The following is a 20,129-nucleotide window of genomic DNA, read 5'->3' as shown; positions in this document are numbered from 1 at the left end:
AGGGCCTTAGTGTCCCAGTTGGCAAGCGGCCAGCCCTGCTTGTTGGGCAGGCTCCACTGCGTCTCTTGTGTCACTTTGAAACTGACATGCCACCCCACCCCTGCGAGCCATCTATCAGGTTACTGTCAGGACAAAAGCGGACACATTCCAGTTGTCTTTGAGGTCACAGGTTACTGGGCCTGGGAAATCAGATGTGGAGTAGGAAGCTGGGTAGGGCAGCGGGGAGGACTGCTTCTCCCTTGAAAGTGGGTTTCCCTCGTAAGATGTCTACAGGCTTAACGTCTGAAGGTCCAGACTCAGCATCGGCATCTCCCCAGGGGCAGGGAGTGTCTGGCCCATTCCCTCGAGCTTCGTGGGCTCGTGTAGGGTAGTGCTTCTCACACTTGTTCGTGCGTGCAGATCACCGGCGAAGTTGTTGGAAACCGCTTCTGATTCCCCGCGTCTAGGGAGGGGCCTGGGATCCTGCATTGCCAGTAAGTTCCCAGGGATTTCCAGTGACCACACTTCCTGGGCCACAGAGGCTTTCCCCGGAAGGTGTGTCCCACCCTGCCCGTCCGCCCTCGTCCAGCACATTCACCTGCCCGCCAGCTAATAATGGCTGATGTTACTGAGTATAAGTGCGTGCCAGGCACTGTGCCGAGACTTCAGTGGGTTAGCTTATTTAATTATCTCAACAACCCAACAAGATAAATCCTGTGTCTGTCGGGGCTCTGGGTCAGGAGGTGGTACAGCCTGGCTTTGAACAGAGTCTGCCCCGACACCAGGCCCTCAGCCCCAACCACGACGTTACGTAGCTTCTTCCTTCCATTTTAGGTTTGAGTTCATGGGGTCAGTTTCAGACCAGTTCTCAGGGCAAGGGGGTCAGACGTCTTTCTCCAAATTGGGCCTTCGGCATCACTGAGGAGATGGTGAGGGTTCTTCAGGCTCCAGCCATATCCTTCCCAACCTCTGGGAATATACACAAGATTCTCTTCTCCTGCAACAATCCTCCTGAAACCTCAATCTGGGAATATCATTCCCTTGTTGAAAACAACACCTTCGCGGCCCCGGCCAAACCTTGGTGGACGCTCAGTCTAGAGGACTAAACCTGAACGCTTTGGATAACGTGAAGAACTCTCCAGAACCAGGCTGTCGGCTCTTTCCACTGTCCCCCTTCACTCTGCCCTTACCCACATCCTGGTCATTCCGGACACCTGGGAACTTGCCTGCCCCAGTGCCTTTGTTCACGCTGTTTCCTTGGCCTTCTCTCCCGACAGAACATTCGCTGACCTCCTTGACCTTGTCTGCCTCCTTACGCAGACCGTAAATTCCGAGAAAGTCGTCAGCTGGTGATGTTCTTTCCCCGGCGGCAGCTACGACAAGTCGCGGCTCAGAGAGAGCTTTCAATGAGTGTTTGTTGAATAAAGGAATGGAAGAATTAATACCTGTAAATGCAGGGGCAGCCAATAAATGGATTCTGGATCTTTCCCTGATGTGCTTGTCTCTCCTCTCCTCTCCCCGAAAGGAGAAGTAATTTCGTTTTAAAACGTTTAAAAACGTTTTATTCCCATCCCTCTGCGAGCATTCACCTTATAGCACAGCTGTTTGTTTGCTCAGCTGGGCTGTGACTCCGTGAGCCACGTGGAGACAGACTCTGGGTCTGATTCATCTGTGAATGCCCAGAACAAACACAGTGCCTGTCAACAGTATTTGTTCAACTGAATTACCATCTCATTAAGGAGGCGAGACAAACACGAAAGATCACATTCCCCCACCCCCTCCAATTTGCTGCCTCCACCGCATGTGCAGAGCCGAGGAGGGGGTGGGGGCGGGTGGGAGGTAAAATTGCAAATTCTGTAAGTTCCCCTTTTCTGCTGATGCTTGAAAAATTATCTTTCTGAGTCAGCACAGGTATTTTGATGCTGCCTTGAGATTTCAGGCATTTTTTTTTTTTTTTAACTGATGGTTGAAAAACAAGTACATCACATTTACCATCAGACTGATGGTGCTGGATGGGAAAATAACCATGGCGAGAACTGTTTGCTCCTTCGTCTTTTACATTTCTAGCTCACGGGCTAATTCTGACAACAAACATAAGGAACTCCCCAGTCACTGCCTCTCCAGCAGCAGATGGGAGAACGTCCGGACTGGTCACTCTAAGGCCATTCTGAAGTGGCTGGCACTGATCGTGGGGTCCGGAAGCTGGGCAGTGACGAGGGATAGACCCTCGGTTGTACTGAATTCCACCCTCCTGACAGACTGCTTACCGCAGAAGCAAGCAGAAACTCCAGAAGAAGGCCAGCCTCCCTCTAATTATCCTGCTGCTAGAGCATCATTCCAAACCTTCCTACTCTCAAATCCACACCCGCCCCAGTCAAGGGACAAAGCTTCACCACTGAGCAAACAGGAGACCGTGGGCAGGGAAGGCCAACAGGCCAGTCCAGGAACGGAACGGGTTGCCATGGTGTGTCAAAAATTGTCCCCCCCAAATTTATGTCCACCTGGAACCTCAGAACGTGACCTTATTTGAAACTAGGGGTTTTGTAGATATAATTAGTTAAGATGAGGTCAAAAGATAGGAAGGATTCTTCCCTAGAGCCATGCCCCCCGGGACATCTTGATTTCAGGCTTCTGGCCTCCAGATCTGAGAGAATAATGCGTGTCTTTCTAAGCCACCCGGTTGGTGATCCTTTGTTTCCGTAACTCCGGGAAACTCGTAACAGTCGCCAATGGTGTGGACAGGGATTTGCCAGAAAAAAAAATGTTTTTGGTTGTTTTTCCAGTTCTGTCTCCAGGACCTACCTCCAGAGTAGCTCAGGAAATTTAGAATTGCCTCAAGGGTGAGGTGAAGATCGTGAGGTCCTAAGGGTTGTGCTGAGGAACACAAACAGAAGAAAGATGTGTCTGTTCTTATTTTTTGTTTAGGCAGGACCATAATGTTTAGTCTGCCTTTGTTGAGAGAGGAGGTTTCTAAATTCCTTCCTTCTTAATAGATGAGGGAGCCTTATCTCTGCACAGTCAATCAGTGGGAGCCTGTGAGGGTTCAGACTAGGGTACGCAGCCCTCGAACGCGCCCTCGGAGACGCTGTGATAAAAAGTCAGGGCCCGGAGGGACACGTCCACCCAGACTCCACGTCTCCTGGCATCAGGATGGTCGTCGCACAAGCTGAGGAACACCGTGAGAGCAGATCTTCCCCCGCTTCCATTTTGGGACGGAGGGAATAGCCCACCACCCGTCTACCAATGTGGGCAACTCAGACGCCAGCTGCCAAAGGGGCTGGGTCACAACCAGGCAGAACCGAGGGCCCGAGCTTTCCCTAAGGGAATGTTCGAGTTATCAGATCCGAGGCAGGCCTCGTCAGAGAGAAAACCTGCTCTCCGCTCAGCCCTCCAAACCCCTCCATGTGAGTGAGAGCTCAAGAGGAAGACAAGATCAGTGCCAGAGGAAAAACTACAGAGCTTGCATTTACTCATGCATATGGGAAGTAACATACATGAATTTTCAAACCGCCATCCATGCAAATATCAGCTCAGCCTGTTTTCTGCTTTTCCAGCTCGAATCACTGCATTGAATCCCAGACATGGCCTTTCTTCCTTGGATCTCACAGCATGTCCCTAACAACTTGAGCTTCCCAGAAACTTCTTTCTGATGCATTCTTTTTCCTTCCATCTACAAGGGGAGAGTTGATCTTGATGGCTCCATGAATTTCTGGTCCAATCACCATATTCATCGTTGCTCTCCAGCCTGCCTTTGATTCCCTTTGTCTTTACAGTGCGGGTGCTTTAACCTTAACCCTTCAGCTGCACATCATAACTTGACAACTCTGTGCCCACGGTTACACAGACATTGCCACCTTCGGTGCCTGGCGCTCACGGGTGAAAGTATGCTGATGTCTTCTGGATGGTCTGCATCTGGAACTGAGAGAAAGAAAGAAAGAAAGAAAGAAAGAAAGAAAGAAAGAAAAGAAGGAAGGAAAGAAGGAAGGAAAGAAGGAAGGAAGGAAGGAAGGAAGGAAGGAAGGAAGGAAGGAAAGAAAGGAAGGAAGGAAGGAAGGAAGGAAGAAAGACCAGATGGCTTCAGTTTTGATCTAGAGAAGGCCAAGGCCAACCAAGCAGCAAATTATTAGAGATGAAGACTTCTATTTTAGCAGAAAATACATATGAACCAAGGCACAGGACCCTTGGCCCACTTTTCAGGTAGTGGGTCAACATCTCAACAGAGAATAAGAAGAGAACCATACTCCGAAGACACAAAACCTTCCTGCCTGTGTTGGCAGAAACAACAACAACAACAAAAAACCCCAAAAAACAAAAAACCAGACAAACAAAAAACAACACTGGACCAAGAACAGATTGGATGGATTTCATTCATTTGACCTATTTTTTTTTTCAGCATTCCTTTCTGGAGTTTCCATCTGATTGATCGATTGATTGATTTTTGAGAGAGAAAGGCATGTGCACACACGGGGGAGGGGCAGAGAGAGAGGGAGAGAGAGAATCCCAAGCAGGCTCCACGCTGCCAGCACAGAGTCTGACGTGAGGCTCGATCTCACGAACCGTGAGATCATGGCCCAAGCCAAAATCAAGAGCTGGACACTCGACTGACTGAGCCTCCCAGCCGGCCCTCATGTGACCTATTTTTTGAGCACCTGCTGTGTGCCCTACTCCAAGTCGAGTGAGATTACCTAGGAAGTTTTGTTTCTCCTGTGAACAAAGCTGTGTCTGAATTTAATCAGGTAGCTGTATTGCCTGCTGGTTATCTGTACCCTTCTAGAACTGAACTCTCTGGAGGGACATTTTCTGCTTAACCAGATGCCCAACCTGGGCACAGAGCTATCCTGCTACTTACTAGGAAAGACATACGGCAGAGAAGGGACTCTTCAAGCCCCGAGTTTGCATTTTCTACTCATTGTGGTGATGACCATCCTGCACAAGTGACCTGCCTCCATTTATGTTTATATTCAGGTTTTCCAAGTGCCAGGTGCCGTCAACTGCTGTGCACGGTGAAGCCATGCTGAGCAGGCAGAGTAGTAGCGTTGTAACCGTGACAAGTATTTCCTGGTTCTGAAGTTTACAAGAACTGGCTTTGTACCGTGTATTATTGTCGGTGGAGTACAGTAACTGCAACTACGTTGGTTTTGGTTTTGCTCACAAATTCTAGAAACTGTAAAGAGAGAGATTGATTTGAAAATGCTCTCCTAGAACCTGACTAAGGCTTAATTCCCCCCCCCCCCGCCGCCAGCTGTTATCCATCTGAAATCTACATAGAAGTTTCAGTCTGTGGGAAGTAAACAACCCCTCTAAACTCACCCCTAGCTCACCACCTACAGCAGGAATTCAGTCCGTGGCCCGTGGGCCCTGACGAGATCATCGGTGGGCTCGAGGCGGCCTGGAAACCTCTGAAATTGCAGGCAAAATTGTGTAGGCAAAACAAGACCTGGGGGGAAGAAGCCATGACTTTTCTCAACCCCAAAAAGGATGAGCAGAGCTGGGGGCGGACAGCTCCTGGCCTTCTGCTCTGTGGCTGTGAAGATTTTCATCGCCTTGGACTAGATCTGTGAGCCTCCAGAACTCTGCAGATGGCCTTCAGGGCCCCTGTGCTGGCTCAGCACAGCCTACCAGGAAGACGGGGCACTGGCTGCACTGAGGAGGGAGGGGAAGCTAGGAAGGACAAGAATCAGGACATGGGGCCCTGCACAGGCTCCTCCCTGGCCCTCTCTGGGGTCCCCACTGGTACCTTCTGGATCCGGTACCATAGGCTGTGCCTCCTTCTCTAACACCTGTCACAGTTCACAGAGAGGATTAGATCGGGAAGCCTTTTGAGCCCAAGGGAAATCCGGTTCCAAGGGGAAGGTGAGGTTTAAGCCCCATTTCAATGTTTGTCCTGTTTACATGGCAGCAGGGTGATAGGCCGTCAGGGCCAACCAAGGCCGTCAGGACCAAGAGATACTCTCCAGCCTCTCACTTTACTCTGGAAGGAACAGCCTCGGAAAGAGCCGGTGACTTGTCCAAAGCCGCTTGCCACGGCTCAGCGGATCCAGGACCGCAGCTGGGTTTCCTGAGGCCCACTCCTCAGTCCATGCCGTTCCACTTTCCATTAACCTCCTCATCCAGCGCCAGTGTCTTCAAGACAGGAAACAACAGAGAGACTCTTCAGAAAATGGAATTCGAGACAGATCACTGGCCTTCCCAACTCTGCTTTCCTTAGGTCTGCAGACCGCACGGCAAACTTCCAGACACACACAGGGAAGGATGAAGGCTGCTTTTCTGACTCATGGCACTGCACTTGGCAGTTGAATACTACATACAGGTCTTGTCGTGTGTTGGGAGAGCTGGTAGATTTGCCCTTAACCTTACACAACCCAGAGTCCCCAAGGCGGACGTTTCTATGGCATTCTACAAACATTGACTATATTAGCATACGTGCAGCACTTAAGAACGGGATCTGCCCCGTGTTAAGGGCTCTGCAGGGCTTAGTGATTGGTCATAGTGGTAGCACCTGCCTCACATCACCTGAGCGGCACAATAAACAGGGGGAGCTCCTGGCTGCCACGCTAATGGTCTTCTGCTCCCGCCATATTTCCAGGCAAAGGTTCCACTGAATGTACAGAGCCCCTGAGCCGTAGGAAAGGACGTTTGTCTCGGGAACCCAGCCAATAAGCCAATCTCCCAATGAGAGATCAAACTGACATTTTACATACCCTACCACTCTTCCAAGAAATCAGGACAGGATTGCAAGGCCAGCGGCCTGGAGATTTCTGGTCTCCTAGGAGGCAATGGAATGAAGAAAAGTTGGTCAAATGAGTTCAGCATCAGGTGTCGGAGTGAGGTTTTTAGATGAGTGGCCTGCACTCTATTGTGTGTTCTTTTGACATTCAAAGCCTTTAAGTGATGCTCCTTTCTGGGCAACTGGGCAGCTCCTAAAAATAGATCACGTTCCTGAAATATTCTCGTTTGCCTGGAAGCTTTCTCTGGCTGGGGACCGGGCTATTTCAGTTTTGCCGCCCCAGGCGGTATGGATTTGCTCTATCGAATGACGAATGACTGAGTGGCGCTGTGCCTGTAGTGAGGGCTCAGCAGATATTTGGGAAAGGTGAGCCGTGGGCGAGGCCATGGCAGCCCAGGATGGTTAGGAGTGGGGAAGGTCCCACTTAAAGGTTCCTGGAACCACAGGGGGAAATTGATGATGTGTAGACAGCCACTGAAGAACATGGTGCTATTTATATCTAGTCCAGATAAGGAAGAAAGCACATCCAGAAGACATGTAGAAAGAAACAGGAGTTCGAGAAAGAAAATTATCCCATGAGAGCACACATCCGCCTATGACAGTGTTCCCAGGTGAAGCAAGGAACTAAGTGGCTTGACCTTCCTGTCCCCAGGTGGTTGTATTTGGCCTTTAGAACCTTGGCCTCTCCTTGGATGACTGTCTTCTCACGTTTCCCCATTCTCCCTCCCTCCCTCAACTTCAAGTTCACCTTGCCTCAGGCCTTTTTGGTCCCTTGGCATTTAGACCAGCCCCTGGAGTCCCCTTTCCAGGAGCCACACCCCTTGCCCTTTGCGACATTATCCGTTAAGCTAATCTCTACCCAGAGTCACCAGAGCCACCCAGGGCCTCCAGAAGGTCTCCAGGGCGAACCCCACATGCCTTTTCCTTTATCCCCCAGCAATATCTTTTCCTCTCCTATCCATTAGGAATGCTTTTAGCTGCAGTTAACAGGACACTTGGTTATTCCAGCCTCGGACATAAGGATCTGTGCTGTGCACTTCATCGGAAGTCAGGGTAGAAGTTCTCAGTGTGGCTGCAATGACTCAATGCAATGACCTGCCAGCTCCCAGGTCTTCTCTCTCATTCTGCCCCACCAGCCGCAGTGTGGTGGGGGGTCATTTTTGCGATGGTTGCCTCTTGACTGGAAGGTGGTGATAACTCAGTACCAGGCATCACTCTTCACCACAGAAAGAAGGATGGTGGTAGGCAAGGCATCCTGTCCTAGAGCAGCAGTGATAGCTGAACCCCATCCATTTGGCCCTTCGCTCAGCTTGTCAAGAGTGGTTATTTACCCTTTCCACGTACCTCTTGTCTCTTCAGCTGGATTAGAAGCTCTCTGAGAAGAGGGATCTGGTCTCATACCACCTTCTATTGTTAGCGACTCCAATTCGTGTCGTGCGCTTTGTCGGCACTTGGGACACTGTCATTAACAAAGAGGAATATACCTCTGCACAGCCCGGAGTGGCTGCAAAGACAACACACCCTGCTGGGGGCTCCATGACAGACGTGCTTAGGAGGCCAAAGTTTTGAAAAGGTCAGCGAATGAAACAATGTGTTTGTGGAGTCCGAGGAGGCCCGGTTGGACAGAGAGGGGGTTGGAAAATGCCGTGCAAGCAGAGGCTAGGTTTTCAGGCTTAACGCCGCTTTCCAAAAACAGGTTTGGCGGTGTTACTAAATTCGGCTCGCTCGCAACAGCCTCTCCTTGTATTCATTCATATGTTTATTGGCTCAGCAAAATTCACGGAGCCCCTAGTATGGGCCAGGGTTCTGGAAATTCAGAAATGAGTTGACAGAGCCCGTGCCCGTAGAGCTTGTGAGGAAGCCGGCAAACAAACAGGTGATCACGTTGCATGGAATCAGGACCGTTGCAGGTCTTCGTACCCAAAGTGTCACAGGAGCCCAGAAGTTCCAGCTTTAAAATGAAGGGGACTTCGCAGCCTCTGGGTGCCGTTTGCCTTAAGGTCTCTTGTTGGAAAACTTGAGTTGGAAAGCCAGCCAGACTTGGCTCTAAGTCCTGCCTCTGCCATCGACTGTGGGACCTTGGAGGGATCTCTAACCCCTGAAACATCAAGACCTGACGTATCAGCTCTCAGTTTACTGCCTCTCCGCTCCTAAGGAAGCTTTCCGTGTGTGCTTCTGAGAGCACAATTAACCATTTCTCTGTTCAAGTAAGGCCAGCGTGAAGCTTTCTCAGCAGAGGGCGCTGGAAGGACACTGCGGGAGGAGGCTGACATTTTCAGGGTGTGTGTGTGTGTGTGTGTTCACCCCATACAGTCGGCCTCAGCCACGAGGCTCAGAACAGAGCCCACCTGCAAACCTGTAGCCTTGGCCTAGTGATGACCTTCCTGCAGCCCTCTCGACCCAGAAACCAGAGCTCTGCACGGCCCCCCTCTCCGAAGGCCTCCTGTCTGTACCAACCCAAGCAAGCCCCTTGTGTGGCCTCCACAAGCCACCTGGGGCCCCACATACACAGAGCTGTCGTTCCCTGTCCCTACTCCCACCGCATGTAGCCCACCCACTCTGAAGGCCCCAGGCTCTGCCCCTGCCGGTGTCTAGACTCCCGCCTCACCGAGGGCTGACTGCCTCTTTCCCCGCTGGTGTCCGGAAGGTTTGGCTGTTGCTCTCCCAGCGATTCCAGACCTGGTTAACCCAGCGAACCTCTCTGTTACGGGCACCCTGTTTACACCTTCTCCAGCTAGGTTTGAGCCCTGGCAAGCCGTCCTTCCTCGGTAACCTCCCTCACCTTAGAGGACGGAGGGGTCTCCCTGTATCTTACGGTTTTTCTTCTGTGCAATTAACAAATTGTTTGCGTTCAACTCCCCTTGACCTGTTGCGTGGTTGCTGCCTCTTGATGGGACCCAGGCCATTTATCTCATCAGTGAAAAAGAGACGATAGCGTCAGGATCTCAGATTTACTGCACCAATCCGATGAGAAAGCCTACACAAAGCCCAGAGCACATCTCTCTGCTAATCAGTGTTGCTGAATTTTCTCTTTGTCCTAGCCACTACTTTCTACCCACGGGGAGCCAGGGAAGCCAATGTCAAGGGGTGCCAGGGATTCGACAGGACGGTGCCGACATACGTGTGGTTAGCCTCAGAGGAGGGGACAGAGGGTCAGAGAGGCCAAAAGAGGTTACTTGGGGTCATGGGTCCAATACTGTATGAAGCTGAACTCACGTGGCCAGGCCTAGGAGTCCACACTTCACCCGCCACACTGGGTTTCCTCCGAGGGCCCCAAACCCTCCCTTCCTTTTCACTACAAAAAGGACAGTTTTCTGACCTGACAGAACCTCCTGAGTCTCAGCACTCACTCCATAATGAGAATAGCTGAGCAGCAGGAGAATCATTTGCTAGAGTTCTTTCATAATGACTTAATGAAGAGATCTCCTCCTAAAAGAAAGATCTGACTCATTTGAAAGCTGTGAGTCTGTGGTTTCCCTCTCTCTGAGTCAGCCTCTGAATGACACCCAAGGAGCCTGCCCTTGGAACCCAGTCTGTCAGCCTTGACAAGTATCTACTGGGCTGTTACAGGCTCCACTTGGAGAAAAATCCCATGGTTCCCAATCAAATTTATGGAGTTTCACATCAGCAGCCCACCGCTGGTATGGTTTGTTGCTTGAACATAATTTCCCAAAGGCCGGCAGTCTTTGTCATGTTCACTGCTGCTTTCCCAGTGCTTAGAATAGACCTTGGGGTGTAGTATATGCTCAGTAAACGTTTGCCAAGTGGATGGATTTACACGGTTAAGGGTTCATCACATTTACATGTGTGGGGCTTCGCTAGGCTATTTTAAATAAAGTGGGATTTTATTTTATTTTATTTTTTGTTTAGTTTTTTTTTTTTTAAGTTTATTTATCTTAAGAGAGCGAGAGAGAGCAGGGGAGGGGCAGAGAGAGGGAGCGACAGAATCCCAAGCGGGCCCTGTGTTGCCAGCAAGGAGACTGACACGGGGCTCGAACTCATGAATCACGAGACCGTGACCTGAGTGGAGATCGAGAGTCGGACGCTTAACCGATTGAGCCACCCAGGTGCCCTGGGATTTTATTTTAAATTTTTTTTTCAACGTTTTTTATTTATTTTTGGGACAGAGAGAGACAGAGCATGAACGGGGGAGGGGCAGAGAGAGAGGGAGACACAGAATCGGAAACAGGCTCCAGGCTCTGAGCCATCAGCCCAGAGCCCGACGCGGGGCTCGAACTCACGGACCGTAAGATCGTGACCTGGCTGAAGTCGGACGCTTAACCGACTGCGCCACCCAGGCGCCCCAAGGGATTTTATTTTAAAAGCAAGAAAGGACAGGAGTGAGTACACCTTAACAGGAACATGACTGCTTTGGAAATCAAGGCATGATACCGTGGCTATGCTGATATATCCCAGGGACCAAACTCACCCTGATCAAGACTTCCTCATCCTGTGACTCACCCTTTCCAGAGGCCAGTGTCTGCTGGGCATCAGCCTGGAACTCTGTTGTTTGGTAGGAAGTGATAATGGGTGGGGAGCATCCCAGCAAGTAACAGAGTGGCTTTTTAACTGGAGCCCTTTGGGAAGAATTGTCCAGTGCCTGGCAGAGAATTCTACACCAGGCGGCCGCTCCATAAATGTCTGTTGGCACTGATGATGCTGTAGTGACGACAAGATCTTAAAATAAAGGACTGACATAGGTAGTAGAAATTCAGGCCAAGGAAGAAGGCTCGAGAGAGGGTCACCGTGTTTTTAAGCGGACAGTCTTCCCTCATTCCTCAAATCGTGACCAGGGAGTTATCCACATTTTCTACGTTTGATATTTCAGTATATTTGTACCACAGCTCACTATGAAAAAAAAAAAAAAAAAACGGAACCAAAAAAGGAAATGAAAAGAACATTCTCTATATGTGCTATAGAGGTGAAACCATACACATGTTCAACTTCTTGGCACTAAAAAAAAAAAAGAAAAAGACCCCACACCTTGCTTATTTCCCAGAAGTTATCTTGTTTTCCTTTTCCATTTTAATGTGATGGGGGATATAGAAAGAGAGTAAATACATTTTCCTTTTTGGAAACACCAGGATGTGAACTAGTAGATCCCCTGCTTATGACTCAGTCTTGTCTTGTCTTGTCTTGTCTTGTCTTGTCTTTTCTTTTCTTTTCTTTTCTTTTCTTTTCTTTTCTTTTCTTTTCTTTCCTTTCCTTTCCTTTCCTTTTTTCTCTTTTCTTTTTTCTTCTCTTTTCTCCTCTCCTCTCCTCTCCTCTCCTCTCCTCTCCTCTCCTCTCCTCTCCTCTCCTCTCCTCCCCTCCCCTCCCTCCCCTCTCCTCTTTTATTTTCTTTTTTAAATAGAAAGTCAGGAGCAGCCCAAAGCCCTTCAGATTTAGAGGCTTAGTAGCTGACGTCAGGTTGAGCTGTCTGAACTGGGGCACGGTTCTTTCATTTACTCATTCTTTCAACAAGTGCTTATGGTGCACCTGCTGGGTGCTAATTGTTGTAATAGGCCTTGAATACAACATAGGATGGGAGCTCTTTCCAGATGGGCATATTGCCTGAGTTGTATCCACATCACCTGGGATACTCCCTAGTGCATTGGAGGCATTCCATAAATACTTGCTGGATAGACGAATGGTCCTGGCCCTCATGGAGTTTATAGCACAGGAAATTATACTACATTTCTTCTTGTTCCTTTAGCACTTGCGTGCCAATAAGATCAGAATTAAATGAACGTCAGACTAGCTTTAAGGAGAGTGAGAGGTGGCTCCCTGGTGGCAGCAGGCAGCCTTGGAGGGAGGTGTGGTCATGCCCTTGTAAGACCAAGATTCTCCCGTGTGGTTTATGGGAAGGAGCCTCAGGACGCAGAACCACACTGTGCACAGGAACATTCCAGGTCTACTTTGTCACACGCTGGGAGACGCTGTCTGTTACCCTCTATAAGCCCAGTTATCAGTTTCTGCACACTTGAATGAGGCTGCTGCAAAGCGGGACTCCTGAGGGGTTGACAGGAAGATGGAGATTCTTCCTGAAATTGAGCAGAAATTCCCTTTGTGTTCGCTGGACCTAATTTTGATATGTATTGAAATAATGGATGAGCTAATAGTTTTAAGAGACAAGAAATTAGTCCAAGATCTTGTTGCTTCCTTAAACAATAGCCAACGTCACAGAACAGTCAGGGTCTACTCCTCACAATGTGAGATTCCTTCCTTCTTTGATTCCTTCCTTCCTCCCTCCCTCCCTTCCCTTTTTCTCTCTCTCTCTTCTCCCCACCCTAAGCAGTCCTGAATTTTTTACATCTCCTGGACATGGTTTACCTGTCACGGGGCATCTGTTTTAATATGAAAGAGGTGGGACACCTGGGTGGCTTAGGGGGTTAAATGTCCGACCCTTGATTTCTGCTCAGGTTATGATCTCATGGTTTGTGAGTTTGAGCCCTGCCTCGGGCTCCGCACTAACAGCGTGGAGCCTGCTTGAGATTCTCCCTCTCCCTCTCTCTCTGCCCCTCCCCGTTCATGTGGGTGCTCTCTCTCTCTCAAAACAAATAAATAAGCATTAAAAAAAAAAAACAAAGTGGAAGAGGTGTTCCAGGATTTTATAACCTTTTTGAGGTAGATATAATTGACAGTGTTGATGGTCCGTCATAACCTCGTTACTTCGTGAAAGGCGGGTTCAAAGGACAGGACTTTCTCCGTTCTTTAGTAATGTTATTAACCAGCAAGCTGTCATATTTTGGGAACAAAGGTTGTCCATTGCTACTTTACAAGCATTGCATATTTCATTTGTTATGATCATGTGAAACGTATCTTTCTGGAAAGACGCCCACAAGCTCTGGTGACTGACTTGATCAAACTAGTTTACGTTGCAATTTATTCCCATCTTTTTTTCCCCCGAGAAAAGAAATCATTGAATGAGGACTGTCAGAAGGCTTTTTGCTTATAATGGGGAATTTGACCAAGGGCCCCCTGGAACGTAAGGTTGCTTAAATTTGCATGTCTCCAGGAAGTCTCTAATAGCTAGAGAGAGTTAGGGGACCAGTGTTCAGATTTCGATCATTCCTGCTACTCTTCTTGTGCGTTATTACAGTCATCAAGGATTAACAGTCTTGGGCTTGCAATTATGCCCAGTTGCAGGCTCTCTTAGGAACAATTCTATTAATATCGCTTTCATCTTCCTAGGTGCAAATTCAGGAACCGGTCAGGGGGAGAGACACTCTCAGCCGGATGCCAGCTTTCTCAGAGCCTGCTGGGGAGCCGTCTGCACCTCCTGGGACCACAACAAATTCCTTCCCCAACTCAGGAGGGATCGACGAAGAATATGCATCATTGGCCCGATACCTGGAGCTGGAAAGCTGCACTCGATGCCCAGAGCACGGAGGCAACCAAGACAGAAAAGACCGCGCACTTGGAAGTTCCTGGGAAGACCTCGGACACGAGCTGAGCATCCCAGACGCCAGTAGTGAAAACAGGTCCCCCCGGGAGCTGTCAGCGCTTCTCCCCCAGGAGGGCAGCGCTGACCCTGGGGAGCCCAAGCCTCTCTCCGTTGCTTCCCCTGAACCCACAGATACCATCACCACCCTGGAAACTGCGGGCGGTGGGCCAAGGGGCAGAGAAGCAGCGTGTGTGTTAGAGCTTCTGGAAGCCCGTGGCCAAAGAACACGGCCGACCACGGACTCTCCTGCCGGAGCCTCCCCTGAGAAATACTCGCCTCACGAAATTTGCTCCACGGACTTAGAGTCGGCAAAAAGTCAAAGCGAAGTATCCGATTTACGTTCTCCTGATGACAAGACGCCGGGCATTCTTTTTCAGACGCGAGGTTCTGAGCCTCCACAGCCGCCATGCAAGAGCGCCAAGGAGCGAGACTCCACCACGCCCCCTCTTTTTACCAGTGTTTTCACCTGGAACCTTTCACAAAAAGCCAGTGAAGGGGGCACAGGGAAAAACTTAGCGGCGGTGGAGAATTTCACCTCCACGTTGGTTTCCACAGTACGGGCTGGCCAGCAGACGCCCGGCCCCAGCAACTCAGGAGGCCTTGAGGGAAAACAGCCTCTACGTTCTGAGGACAGCTCTTTTGTGCAGTTGGCAGAAGACGGCAACGAGGGCCCCAGTAACGGTGGCCCAGACACCACAGACACATCAGCCAGGAATGGCTCAGGTGTAATGTTTCCTCGTGAGACGCCAACGGCTTTCACCGCTCATCTGGAGGGTCTTCAGGTGGCCAGGGTGAGTGGGGACACATGGCCCCCAGTTACCATGGCCCCCAAAGTTCACCCAGCCAAATACCTCCCTGTTTCCATTGCCGAGAACAGTCTTGCAGATGGACCCAAGGGGAGCTCACCTCAGGCACCAGATGAAAATATTCTCCACCTCACTTCCCATGCCCAGTTGGGTCATATTTTAAATGGCTCCAAAACCGAATCTCTAAAGGAGCCCTTTGGCATGGCTCCCCGTGGACCAGGAGTCCCCATCCATGTTCCTCGGCTCCCAGAGGTAGAGGGCTTCTGTAGCAGCCGCCCTCTCCAGACTGATAACCAGTCTGGAGATAAGAGCCTGACTGTGGACAGGGCAGACAATAGGAGCCTTGAAGAGGATTTCCAAGAAAAAGAAAGTGAAAGAACACAGAGGATCCAGCACGAGAGCTTACCCCCACCGAGTTTTCCTTCTGAGGGTGGTTTCCAAGAAAGGTGGTCCATGACAGCTGTTGCACAAGGGGAAATACACCCAGTGCCCTTGGACCACTTGTCAGCAAACTCCAGGGAGGAGAGCGGGCAGAGCTCAGACCTGGGGCCTACTGTGTGCAAGGCGGCCCACGCCACCGTGGAAGATGATGGTCAGGCTCTGAGCCACACTCCACCTCTCTCTGATATCTTCCTGGAAGGCTCTAGAGAGAGTGGGCCAGGACTTTGGAAAGCGGGCAGAAAGCTGAAGATTATAACTCTGGAAGCTCCCATTTCAGAAGACTGGCTCCCAAGACCACAGACGGGTTCTGAGTGCAAGGAGTTAGAAGCTGGTCCCGTAATTCCTGACAGGGTCTGGGCTCTATCTGATGTTCTCAAGGCTCACAGTCCTCAGGCTGAGTCTGGCCCGGCCCTTGCTAATAACAGAGAAACCCGTGTCAGTGAAAAACGCGCCAGCCGTGCATATTGGAGTAGCCTTTCTTCCCGGTATTTGAGCCAGCCCAGACTCCTGGAGTCATCTGTGGATCCTGTAGACGAAAAGGAATTACCCGTCACAGATTTGTCATCAGAGACTTCCAAAGCCGGAGAGAAGGAAAACGTGAGTAATGTGAGTCAAAACCGAGAGGAAAACCAAGTCAAGGATCATGCTGCCTTCCTTAAACAGTTTCTGACCTGCCCTAAAGTCGTAGAATCCTCTGTAGACCCCACTGATGAAGCAGGTGTGATGGTATGCACCAGGGCTGGGACACCAGGGCCTTCTGAATCCACACCGGCTGTCATCAGAGAGGAGAGCAAACTGAATGATGGGAACATGGGCCAGAGACTGGAAGTCCAACCCGCCATCTTGCAAGTCCCACGTCCTGACGAAGGTGGGGAAACCATTCCAAGTAGATGTGGAATAAGTCAAATACAAGAAGGCCGTAAGAGAAGCTTAGGGGAGGCTGAACAAAGTAAAAACAACAAAGCAGAACCTGTTTTCTCCACTTCACCTCCTTCTAACTGTCTTGCAGTGATGACTCATGCATCTGTTGGCGTTGATAGTCACAACTCCACAGGTCAAGTTCACGACGTCCCCGAGAATGATTTAGTTGAGCCCAGAAACCACCAATATGCACGTTCTGACTCGAAGGAAAGGGAAGCTGTTGAGAGTGAGTGTGGGAAACCTTCACCCTCTTCTAGTGGTCTCGCTCCGTTGCCCTGTGCTTCATCTCCCAAAGGAAACACTGCAAACTTCTCAGTAAGCCACACAATTCGGGAACCTCAAAGAGAGGAGCCCCACACTGGGGAAACCAAGCATGTGAGTACCTCTGGCTCTCCAGCAGTGACCTCGGCATCTGGTTCAGGTGAATGTGCCTCGGAGAAAGCTCCTAAGATATTACAGCACCCATGTCAACAGGGCTCCAACCTGGGCTGTGGGAGAAGAACCAGGGAAGAGAATCTCGGTCACACGGCAGCCCGGACCCTCAGATTCCCAAAAGCCCCACCAGCAGGGAGTGGCTCAGAGGAGGTCAAGAAGCCAGAAACCTCAGGGGGTGGACATTTAGCTGAGGGCATAAAGAAGAAAATTCTGTCCAGGGTGGCCGCCCTGAGGCTGAGATTGGAAGAGAAGGAAAATGTCCTAAAGAGCTCAAGCTTTCTTAAAAAGATTCCTAAACTCGAAACACCGGCCTCATGCACAGAGGAGGAAAAAGACGCAAAAAAGCCACCTTGCAAAAGAGAAGGGAAAGGTGAGGTGCTGTTGCTTTCTGTCATTGGTAACGTTTGGGTTTGTGAACCAGATGTCTGGTGTCCTTCTGAGTCCTCTGCATTTAAGGTGAGGGTCCACTGGATAGGCATTGGTGGCTTGGCAGTGACCAAATGGTGGCCTGGCCTATATGCTCATGGTTCTCAAGCTCCACTGGCCTCAGCATCCCCTGCAAGGCTCTTTGAAATGCAGATCGTTGGGCCTCCCCCTCCAGAGTTTCTGGTTCAAGGTGTGGGTTCGAGAAAGTGCGTGTCTAACAAGTTCCCAGGTGATCTGGAGAGAGAATCACTGAATAGGCTGCCTGTGGGTAGGTTGAAATCGAGGGAGTAGGATTAAGATGACTTTCTGTCTCATTACCCTTTAAAAAATATTTTAAAAGATAAACAGAAGCGTTCATCAGTGTCGCTAATTAGTGTAATTCAACAGACCACACACAGCAAGCAGGATTTACGGAAGTAAACATTCAGGGATAATTTGGGAGCCTCTTTTTTAATTGGTGATTTTCATTAACAGCAGCTTACTTGAATCCCGGGTTTCCTTCCAAATTTGAGCGTAACGTTTCTTTCCAGCTCACCCTCCTCTTCATCTGAGTCGGGAGCGCCCTCTGAAACCTCCGTTCCAGGTTTCAGGCCACATGAGGCTCAGGGCCCTGGCAATTTCAGTCACTTTTGTGCTGCGGCGGGGGGGGGGGGGGGGGGGGGGGTGTCACGTGACCCCAAGCTCCATCCCTTAACCCAAATTTTAGCCTCTTTCATTTCAGAGCTCTTTTTTCCTTTCCCACGGGCGGGACGAGTCAAAAGAGAAGACCCCGCAGGGAGGTCGTGGAGCTGTGTGTGGCAGAGCCCGACGCTGGGGCCCCCTTATACCCCAAAGTGGGGGGGGGCAGGGCTTTTCTCCTTCCTGAGTGTCCGGACCTCCACACGGGCGCTCATTATTCCCAGCACACATCACCTAGGCCCTCAGCGCCCCCTGCAGCCAGGAGTAAATACAAAACTACCTTCTGAAGAGTTTTGGGGGGCATCCAACCAGTTTTCTAGTATATAGGTTTTAAAACCTATTTAGGGACGCCTGGGTGGCCCAGTCGGTTAAGCCTCCGACTTCAGCTCAGGTCATGATCTCGCAGTCTGTGAGTTCGAGCCCCGCATCAGGCTGTGTGCTGACAACCTAGAGCCTGGAGCCTGCTTCAGATTCTGTCTCTCTCTCTCTCTCTCTCTCTCTCTCTCTGCCCCCCCACCCCGCTCACACACTCTCTCTCTCTCTCTCTCAAAAATAAACAAAAGTGAAAAAAAATTTTTTTGAAACTGCTTTAAAGACAACAGAGCAGTATTTTAAAAGATCTCTGAAGTGGTTTCAACCCAAAGGGAAATGTCTATTTGGAATCCTTGTCCGCGGTTATCCGAGTTACTATGGGAACACGGACTATCCAGAAAACCAGAAGGTGGTGGAGTTTGCTCTCAGAGACTGCGTGGCTTCCCTGAGCACTGCATTCTGGGAGGGGAGCACTGTCACACCAGAGACCCCTTGGGGAAGGAGTCTGTGTGTGTGTGTGTGTGTGTGTGTGTGTGTGTGTGGACAGAAGCACGTGACTCAGAGGACTCAAAGAAATAAAACTGAGTAACCTTTCTTGGGGACATTCACAGCTTTGTACTCTCCTGGCGGGAGGGCGCTGTTCTATCCTTTCCCATCAACCCTTGACCCGAACGTGCACAGGAGAGGAACCTGGCCACACTGAAGGCTGTCCTTTATCCCCATTCCCCGTTCCATCCGATACAAACAGGGGTCCTTCCTAAAGCCCCGAGGCCTCTTGCTCAGAGACCCTCATTTTGCTTTGCTTCCCATTTTTGGCCCTTCCCTCTATCCTCCCAGGTTTCTGGGTTCAGAACTTCTAGCGGGCAGTGGACAGAGTTGGCATCCCCTTCAGGGACATTGGGGTCTCCACAAAACCATCCATGAAGACTGCCACCACATTGTGCTGGAAGGCTCCTTGAGGACTTAAGTTCCAGACGAGGAGGCGGGCTTGGGCAAGACTCTGGAGCGAGAGTCTGAGACTGTGGGCCTCAGTACCTAACGCAGCCAGCCGCGTAGGACCGAATAATCCGAAATGGGTTTTGCCATCACTAAACTTGGTATATCTTCTGTCTCTGCCATGATATTGTTAGTGTCTTCAGTTACTCTCTAGTGGAGGGATTTGTCCCCTGAGCGGCTCATTAGTACTTACTGGGAAGAAAACAAGCTTTTAAATACGCTGGCATCAAAGAGAGAGGAGAAGGCACATTTAACCCATCGACTGCTGCCCAGCAGTGGGATCTGAGGTAGCGGGGAAACACAGCGTTGGCACTGGGGACTTCGGGCTTGGCCGGGGATCACACAGTGTTTTGAGTTACCGCGGCTGCGGCGCTGTGGAGCTTGGCCTGCCCGAGGACGGACACCTCGTTGCCAGGAACCCAGCCAAGTCATTCTGCCCACCTGGCGGGGCCAGCCATCTCGTCTCGTTCTGCTGTCTGTGCTGCTGCCCCGTGGCTGTCCCGAGGAATGACACACTCAGCTGGCCTGCAGTGCCCTGATCCCTGATGTTAAAAGGCGATATTCAAGGAGCTCAGCCCAGCCTCCCCCCACCCCGCGCCCCACACACCAGGGAATTGTTTCCTGATTGATCGTGTTTCATTCAAGGAGACACGTCTGTCTCTTTTGCCGATGAAATCGCTATCAGACATCACTGCAATCCGCTCGGATATCTTCAGCAAAGATAACTGATCAAGGGGAAAGACGGGGGAGAATTATTCACTAAATATCTTATTGTTGCTTTGCCTTTTATATCTGGGGGCGTAACCGTAATTACTTGGATAACCCGGATTTTGTCCTGCTCCCTAAGCCCCAGCTCTGATTTTGGCCTGGATTACCTGGCGATCATTTAAATACGGCTCTATTTGGCTCAGGGTTTATAGACTAGGTATCCACAATCCCCAAGCCTCTTCTTTAAAAAAAAAAAAAAAAAAAAAAGCCTCTC

At 50.3% G+C, this 20,129-nt stretch overlaps 1 protein-coding gene across 5 annotated transcripts in view; it reads left to right on the top strand.

Annotated features, from left to right (window-relative positions):
* ALPK2 (alpha kinase 2) overlaps positions 1-20,129 on the top strand; it is a 119,431-nt gene that overhangs the window by 65,011 nt on the left and 34,291 nt on the right. For all 5 annotated transcript variants that reach the window (XM_043558987.1, XM_043558985.1, XM_043558984.1 and 2 more), the window contains one exon: positions 13,880-17,105. In XM_043558987.1, coding sequence (XP_043414922.1) covers positions 13,880-17,105 — 3,226 coding nt within the window. The remainder of the gene's footprint in view (positions 1-13,879; positions 17,106-20,129) is intronic.

This window comes from Prionailurus bengalensis, chromosome D3 (genome assembly GCF_016509475.1).
Source record: "Prionailurus bengalensis isolate Pbe53 chromosome D3, Fcat_Pben_1.1_paternal_pri, whole genome shotgun sequence".
In the NCBI taxonomy this organism is placed as follows: Eukaryota; Metazoa; Chordata; class Mammalia; order Carnivora; family Felidae; genus Prionailurus; species Prionailurus bengalensis.
The sequence above is the reverse complement of the archived record's forward strand: the minus strand, read 5'-3'. Positions and strand labels throughout refer to the sequence as shown.